The sequence below is a fragment of the Triticum aestivum genome, chromosome 1D, assembly GCF_018294505.1.
Source record: "Triticum aestivum cultivar Chinese Spring chromosome 1D, IWGSC CS RefSeq v2.1, whole genome shotgun sequence".
In the NCBI taxonomy this organism is placed as follows: Eukaryota; Viridiplantae; Streptophyta; class Magnoliopsida; order Poales; family Poaceae; genus Triticum; species Triticum aestivum.
This window is the reverse complement of record NC_057796.1, coordinates 472,712,999-472,721,573: the sequence shown is the minus strand read 5'-3', so window position 1 is coordinate 472,721,573 and position 8,575 is coordinate 472,712,999. Positions and strand designations below refer to the sequence as shown.

At 46.2% G+C, this 8,575-nt stretch overlaps 2 protein-coding genes across 3 annotated transcripts; both read right to left on the bottom strand.

Annotated features, from left to right (window-relative positions):
* Positions 1-1,320: 1,320 nt before the first annotated feature.
* Positions 1,321-2,839, bottom strand: LOC123176660 (putative protein Brevis radix-like 5). The gene is made up of 3 exons (XM_044590763.1): positions 2,671-2,839; positions 2,083-2,592; positions 1,321-1,980 (listed from the first exon to the last, which is right to left on the bottom strand). The coding sequence occupies exons 1-3, from the start codon at positions 2,740-2,742 to the stop codon at positions 1,585-1,587; spliced, it is 978 nt and encodes a 325-aa protein (XP_044446698.1). The 5' UTR covers positions 2,743-2,839; the 3' UTR covers positions 1,321-1,584.
* A 3,602-nt stretch (positions 2,840-6,441) lies between these two features.
* Positions 6,442-8,197, bottom strand: LOC123183111 (uncharacterized). 2 transcript variants are annotated; one of them, XM_044595851.1, is made up of 2 exons: positions 8,063-8,197; positions 6,442-7,872 (listed from the first exon to the last, which is right to left on the bottom strand). In XM_044595851.1, exon 2 carries the CDS (start codon positions 7,865-7,867, stop codon positions 6,614-6,616), a length of 1,254 nt encoding a protein of 417 aa, XP_044451786.1. In that variant the 5' UTR covers positions 7,868-7,872; positions 8,063-8,197; the 3' UTR covers positions 6,442-6,613. The 2 variants fall into 2 exon arrangements, with proteins under 2 accessions (XP_044451786.1, XP_044451785.1); XM_044595850.1 differs by having other exon boundaries at positions 8,013-8,193.
* Positions 8,198-8,575: the final 378 nt, after the last annotated feature.

Genomic DNA, 8,575 nt, shown 5'->3' with positions numbered 1-8,575 from the left:
TACCAGACACTCCACGGATACATGATGTTTTTCACATCAGTCAGTTAAGGAAACACTTAGGTCCTGGCTGTTACAGCTCCAGGATTTCCTCTGGTTGACTCACATGGCAAGATAAAAGTGGCACCAATCATGGTACTAGACACAAGACTTGTTCCTAGACACCAAAAATTGGTTACACAGGAGCTGGTTCAGTGGCTGAACATGTCACTCGAAGAGGCTACCTGGGACGATGTTGATTCCATCAAGAACACGTTCCCAGAATTCTTCAATGCAACCATTCGCTCATGGTTTCCTCCTCCTCATCCTTGTGGGCAAAGGATCATCTTCAGCAAGGGGCAATTGTCAGGATCCTGATGTTCTGAACCTGACAAAACTGACTCTCTCCGAAGAGTTCAACACGGAGCTATCTGAAGGTTCAAAGGAGGAAGAGAACCTTTGATTGACGTGTGAAGAGATCGAGAGATCACGGCGACGATGGACTCCACTGTTACTCCACCGTTAAAGCTACAGTTAACTGAAGCTTACTTTCACCTCGCTTCTGTTAACTGACCATTTCTTTACCACACACAATACTTTTCCTTTATAGGCTTATAGCGCATTTTGTGGATCGAGTCATCTTCTTATTCTCCAAGTCGTTGTAGCCTAGCTCTAAAATCCTAGACTGCTTGGTATAGAATTAGTTGATCCAAGAGAACTTGTATCGGATTATCAATTCGGGGTATCTGAAACCAAATCGCCACGGTATAGTTCCTCGATTCCTGACAGGTCATCGGTGCCTAGTGTTGTTGGGCGTGCACGGTGGTGTGCCATGGTGGCATGCAGTGATGCAGAGTCTTCAGTACTGACATCGGCCGCGACGGTTTCTTGTTCCGGTTGAAACTCCATGGCGCATATAAACTGTTCGATTAAAATCCGCGAAGGCGGAGAAGTAGAGATGCCCTTGGGTAGTGGGTACTGGGTACCATGATTTTGCAGATAAATGTGAAAATATTCAGGAACACGTCCGAACGTGTCGGCAAAACTGGACATAAACATTTGTTGCATAGCCCTTGAAGATGCTCTAAGATCGTGATGGTGTTGCTATCGGCGACGCCCGGGGCAATCTGAATGTGTTGGGTGTTTGCATAGGCATCGCAGAGCTACGTGCAGCTAGGCCAGCGACTCACTTTACCAGTGAACATATGTATGTCTGAAATTCTATGCACTATGTCTGAAACTCCGAGCCTGGGCGAACAAGAGTGTGGACATGAATTTATCCCATGGCTGGCCTTAAGAAAATAAACCGTATGCACATCACTAGTCGATCGATGGGAGGGGAGAACTAATGTAAGTACTACAACTGAAGAGGATTACAGGAATCGCAGACACAATTTCGCCAAGTGTCTAGAACAAGTATTAGGTTTCCCGCAAAACAAAACAAAAAAGAATTAGAACATGTACTGTATTTGTATGTATCCTTTTTCAGTGCAGTAGCATAGGAGTACTACTATAATTCCATTATTCCCTTTTCTTCAGCTTGCAATGCAGATTATGAGCATATTATGTTTATCTGTAACCAGACCGAAGACATGGATGCGGCCGGCTTCAGAAGGAGTAGAAGCTGCGCAGCCTGTCCTTGTTCTCCTGCCACCACACCCTCGCCTTTACCTCGCCGAACTTCTCACGGCTGAGTTCGACGTGCCGGAGCTGTAGGGGGTGGTCGGGGTATGCCCGGACGGTGATGAACACGCCGGGCTCGTACTCCTCGACCCACTCCGTCCACGGCGTGTTCCTCTGCTGGTGGTCGCTGATGTCGCCCTCCTCCTCCTCGTCGTCTTCTTGGGCCACCGGCGCCACCGCTTTAGGTGTCGAGGTCACTGCTGGTGGCGTTTTGCATCCTCTGAGGGTGTCGGGCGCGGTGACCAGGCCCAGTATCGGCGACCCCGCCGTGCCGCTCGACCTGCTCCCGCTGGACGGCTCGCCGGCCGCCATCGCATCATCCTGTGCCAACCAAATCCACCACAACACAAGCATTGCAATTCAGTCGATCGGATCGAATCAAGCAAATGATCGATCAAGTGCACTGCAATCGTGCGTGCATACCGGCAGCGGTTCTTCTTCGTCGGATTCGGACTGGCATGGGGTGACAGGTGTGTCGTCGTTGCCACCGCCGTCGGCCTGGTTGACAAGGCTGTAGAGCTCGACGATGCGGTCGTGGTTGTCGGCCCACCAGCTCTGCGCCGCCCAGTCGTCGAACAGCTCGTCCCTGAACCGCACCTTCCGGAGGCGGTTGGTGCCGTCGGGGCGCGGCGCCAGCGTCATCAGCACGCCCGGTTCCGGCTCCGCCACCCACTCCTCGGCACCGTCGTCGCCCTTCTCAGCCGCATCGTCGTCGGCGTCCAGCGAAGGAGAGCAGCCCTTGTCGCAGTCCTCCTCCGTGTGCAGCAGATGATCATGGCGGCGATCGTCCTGCAGCTGCGCCGGCGCGATCTTGGCCGACGTCGGTCCCGAACCATCCTTGTAGCGCTCGCGGGGGTCTGCCTCCCTCCGCTGCCTCCGCCGCGCATGACCGACGCCCCCGGCCGCCTTCGCCTTGAGAGACATGGCCTTCATCTGAAAGCAACACAAGAGTGGGAGACAAACTAATCAGCAGGCAAGCAACACACAACAACCAATGCGCGGGGTACGTACGTTCTTGGCCAAGCCCCTGATGGACCTGGCGGCCCTGCTGTCGCCGGCGCCGCCACGGAAGCACACGTGCATATCGATCGCCGGCCGGCCGCTCCTCCTCCCTCCCCTCTCCTGGCTGTACCGCTCCTGGGACGAAGTTGAAGTTGGATCGGGAAAAAAGATGAAAATTTGAAACCAGGCAGGCGCAGTTAATGCAGATGGCGTATTTCTTGGCTACGTTCGTGCGCGAGCTATACGGGCGGCGCGGACATTTCGGATTTCGAATCGCTGCTGCATGCTGCGGTCGACGTTGGATTTCGGATTTCGAACGGCCAGGGTGTAGGTAGGGCGTGTCCAGGGACGAAGCTAGAAAAAATGTTTGATGGGGTCGTGTCTATGACAGTGGGGTCGTTAATTTGCTAACAGCCCCGCCCAACTGCGGTTCCCATGTTCCACGATAGAATACAAGATTTATTTTTCTGTCCCTAATTTTGAGGCAGCTACAGACGGAAAATAGACTAATCTGTTGTACAGGGGGTCTTTATTGATGTCTACATATGATTGCTACAGATGGGATTGTCTAAACTAATGTACATGCCCTTATAGCCCTTGTAGGAATGGGCCGGCCCATGCAGAATTATGTTTCAGCTTTAAAAGCTTCCACATCCGCGAAATCACAAGTTAAAAGATAGTATTTGTCTAAAAAAGAAAACTAGTTAAGAGATATCCCTTATATTTCTCAAAAAAGAAAATATATCCCTTATAAAGATCACCCACACCTTCAAGCGTTGACAAGTGACGCATCCTCTTTTCGTAGATACTTTTAAACGTTTTCTCTTGAACCGTGTGTCTAAATCCCGAAACATTTTCATCATTGGATTTCACGCGATAAGATCTTCAAAACTAGATCCCATATAAAGGGCATGTACAATGTTGCTATCTTAGAGGTGTCATATAGGTTAAGTGTTGACGTGGAGGAGAGAGAAATCATAAAAAAAATGTCTGCCTTCTATTATTTAAATAGAGACGATCTCTTAGTATAATATGTCTCATCAAGTTTCTAGGAATAGCTAGTTATTGAAGATAAGGCTAAGAAATGACACATTGCAGACGTGTTTTTATTGTCATCTTTAAATTACATGTAAATCTTAAGGTAAGACTATCTTGTCAATCACTGTACATGCTCTAATAGATTCCGACGAACTTTTTTCACGAAAAAACAGAAGAAAAAATCTAGACCTGGAAGCATGTTTTTTCCCAAGAAACACAATTATGCCTCTCACGAGAAGCAAATCTGTGCTTCTCGTGGAAGAAAAAAAATTCCTTTTCGAGAAGCACAGCGCGGAAGCAAACCAAACTAGTACCTCCACGAGAAGCAAATCTATGCTTTTACATTCACAAGAAGCAAATTTATGTTTCCCGTGCAAGCAAACAAACATTTTTTTTTCTTATCGACGAAGCACAGTTGTGCTTCTCACTGAAGCAAATCTATGCCTCTTCAAGAAGTAAATATGTGCTTCTCGTGGAAGCACAAAAAAAATGCATTTTTTAAATTTTATTTTTCTTCCAAACCTAGTGAAAACTGAAAGGAAACCGAAAAGCCGAAAAAAGGAAAATACCCATGTAAAACCCGAAAACTTGTATAGAAAAATGAAAAATGAAATTTTGAAAAAAGTCTAACGTACGACATGTGGCAGCAACGTGCCACTTAGTCCGCTCTCACCCCAAGGGACCCTTGGGGGGCTCCGGCGCGGACTAGTTGCTCTCCTGATTGTGCCGCACATGCGCGGGCTATTATGGGCTAGCCCAGTTCGGATTACACCAGCTACGTGCTTTACGTGCAGACACTTCCCTTGCCTCAAAAAAAAACTTCCCATTTTCAGCTTTTTTTTTGTTTTTTCTTCCATTTGGATATTTTATTCGAAATTTTAAATATATTGTTTATTTTAAAATATATTCAAGATTTTACCGAAATGTTGGTTAATTTTAATAAATATTCTTATACTTAATATATAATTTTTTAATTTTAAAAATTCTCAAAAAAATCTAAAAGTGTTCATGAAATTTAAAAATGTTTCATTCAGTTAAAAAATATTAGGTAGTTTTTGAAATATTCTCGAATTTCGAAAAATCATGTTCGTTTTAAAATTGTTCATGGTTTTTTTTTGTAAATTAAAGAATGCACATGAATTTGAAAAAAAAGTTAAAGAAAAACATAATAGAGGAAAACAAAAAGGAAATACCATGGGAGGACCCTTAATAAACCAATAGAAAGAAAAGAAATGGGTACTAGAGAGAAAGCAGAAGGAAAATAATAATGGAGGAAGCCAATGAAAAGCCACCTAAAATGGAACAAACCCGTTGAAAGAAAACAGAATGGGTCTGGCCCATAACACAGTGAAACCCAGCGTCATTATATAGTCCCGAAATGTTTTATACTCCCTCCATTCACTTTTGTAAGACCTTTTAAACATTTAAGACAACACCTAAAACAGTTCAATTTCAGTTGCCTTAAATGACTTACAAAAGTGAACAGAGAAAGTAATATATACAAATACATTATTCTGTATGCTTTTTTATATTCTTCGTATGTTTTTTTTTAAGTGCCAGTTTTAGGTATTTGGACATGGAGCCCAAGGCTGGCCTGACCATCGTGATTTTGGGCTCAGACCGTCAGCCAGGCTGCCTATGTCCAAGCCTAAGCTAATATGTTCCAAAACAGGATGCCCCAAAATACAATTTGCACGATGTTTCAGTAAATATAATTTTTCTAGTCATATAATAGGGTTTCAGTAATATGTTGTGTCGTTGTTTTTTGAAATAATATGTTTCACTATATAACTTTTAATTATGCATCAAAGATAAAATGTTCTCGTAACTTTGTGAAGTGTTTCAACCAATAAAAATTGTACCTGAAAAATATTTTGGGGTATCTTCCACTGTCTACGGGCAATATTCATTTTTTGGTCAAAATAAAATATTCACTATGTTAAATAAATGCTCACTCAACTTCGAAAACTGGTTTCAATATTAAAAACTACATGCTAAATTTTTTACTTTGTTCTAAGAAAAATCACAATCAAAAGGCAAAACCAGATAAATGACCTGTTAGTGTGCCCTCCTTTTTATTTGAATTGCTTGACGTGTTTTAGGAGTACCTGTAAAAGTGTTACATGAGTAGATGGAATGGAAGAACTGGAACGCCTTGTTCGTTCCTTTGTAAGCTGGTTAATTAGATCTATTAATTAGCTTTTCAAATGGCTTCCCAGCTTATCCCGCATAGCAACTTCGATTCATGTTGCCTTTGACCGAGGACCAAGAAATTAACTGTGAATCTCCGAATTCAGTCAAACCACACTAGCAGCACAACTGAACAATGTCCACTGCAAGTTAAATACCATCACAAGAGAGCAGCAACTCGAGCACAAACAAATCTACCAATTCAGAGTTGCCAAAACATCGCAAAAGAAAAAAGAAATCAACAAGCCAAAGATATAGTGACGCAGTTTAAGATCATTCAGAGGCGTAGCAACAACCACAGTATACTAATTGAAAAAAACAAAGTAGTAACAAAGTTCAGATAGATACTACTAATGCAATTTGCGGCTCCTAGGAGAACCACTGAACACTATACCAACCACCATACATACCATGGTCAGATAGATAACATATGTGAGCAGCTTGCACAATAACCGCCAAACAACATGACAACAAAATAACCAGTGCCAGTTGAAAACCGATGCAGTTAAAAGCTTGCATAGTAACCACCATAATAAGTTCAGACAATTACGATAAATGGCAACTAACGGCGTAAGAAAGTTAAGTACTCTACAAAGGCATTTCACGGCATGTGTGGGACCACCGAACACCATAATCAACCGCCATGTTTACCAGTCAGATAGATAACCTGTGAGCAGCTTGCAAAATAAAGGCTGGACACCAACAACAATGCAACACCTTCAATTCAGTCCTGGGGGAATAGCCATGCTGCCAGACGCATCTCCTTGCGGCGCTTCCAGGAAATCATTGGATGAGGGGAAGAGACATCGCCGAGTCTCATGTCGTAGGAGCTGCAAGATGTGTTGTCCTCATCGTAGAAGTAGTCCACACGATGCTCGTCATCGTCATCCAAAAAGAAGATGTGATTGCCCAGTAAGCCATACCGAGACGCGGACAGAGCCCTGGAGCACCTTCGCCCTAGAAACAGAACCTGGTCATCCCCCACGGTCGACACCTTGATCCACTGTGAGTGCTCAAAGTCAGCCTTGAATACCTCAAACTCGCTCTTTCCAGCAACAATTTTACAGGTCACTCCAGGTCTAGGAGCCTGGCACCAAATCTTCCTGCGTACCATCAGCAACGCGCCACACGATTCAACCAGATAGACCTTCTTGACGGGCATGACGGGTACAGAGTTCTCTCGACACACAACATGGTAGACGCTGAGGTCCCCCTTGTAGCAGCGGTCACCCTTGGCCTTGATGACCCTTCCAACCCGAGAAACCTGTGGATCGCCGGTGCTTTGGTCACTGCTGACGTTCACCACAAGGAGGTCCTCGTCATCGGCAATGGCGTAGAGCTTTCCCTGGTAGAACACCATGTCTTCAAAATCCTTACACTCATCGCATGCACGTACCGACCATGACAAGGCCCCTGGCTGGCACATTAGGATCTGACTGGTGTATTCAACACCGACCAGTGCAGCAACGAGGTTTGGCGAGCACAGAAGTAGCTTAATTATGTGCAGCTCCTCTGAATCATTGATATGCATCCATGTAGTGTAAGGGTCGGCAACTTTTGACCCATCCTGGAGTATCCACTTAGCGACAGCATTTGGAGGCCGGAGTCGGACGCTGAAGAGAGGAGGGAGTGTCATGGTGGCCCTGGAGAAGGGGTTGACAAGGAAGCACCCATCGTCGCGGGGGAAGACAAGCCAGCTGCCATAGGCGCTCTTGTACCCAGCGAAGCCGCAGCCGGGGAAGCGGAAGCGCTCATCGTAGGGGAGGCTGTAGAAGGTGCCGTCAGGGAGCGCGAGCAGCGGCAATGTCGGGGGCATCACCTGCTTCCTGGCTGCAGCACGCCACTGTGGGCACACTGCGGCGAACCGGGCGTGGTCGGCGTATGCGGGGAGCAGGCGGAGCACCAGGCCTGCCAGGTCCGGCGGGAGGGCTGACCACGACGACGGTGGCTGCCAGTGAGGTTTGTTCTCTGTTGCCATCGGTCCTGCAATGCAAATAAGAAACAGCATCAGCGAAGAATGACGGCACAGCAACATTTTTTCCCGGGCGGAGGCAATGCGCCGAACAGCTTGCGCGCACTGCCAGCTGAAGCGGCGGGAGAAGGGAGGGAGATTCAAAACCCACCGAGAGAGAGAGGAGGAGGAGCGCTCGTGAAGAGAAGGAGTGGCGGGTACCAGTGAGACGGTCGCCGTCCCGGTGCCAGAGATGGGGTCGAGTTGCCGTCCCCGCCGCGCTGCGGCTGCTTGCTGGAGTTCAGAATGGAGCGAGTGGAGGAGTGTGGCTGCCCGAACGGGGCCGTGCCAAGTGAGCGAGTGCCACTGGCTGTGGATACGTACAGCCCAGGCCCACACAAGCCGTATGGGCCGCATGCTCTCTCACTGCAAAACAAAACAAAAAGAGGTTCCCGCCTTCTCGTTTTATGAGAGATAAACAATTACCCCTCAAAACAAATGAGAGAGAAACAATTTCGATTTCAGCCGGCGATGTATACTTCGAGATCGAGGTCAATAAAAAAACGCATATTTATATAATTTAATTGAAAAGAATGCCTGACACGTGAAAGAAAATGTTCACAAATATCCTAAAACAGTTTCTAACCTGCTGACGGTCTATGGAAAAAATATTTAGGTATACGAAAATTAATGTTCCGTATAGATCTTTTTTATTGAAGTGTTAGTCTATGAAAT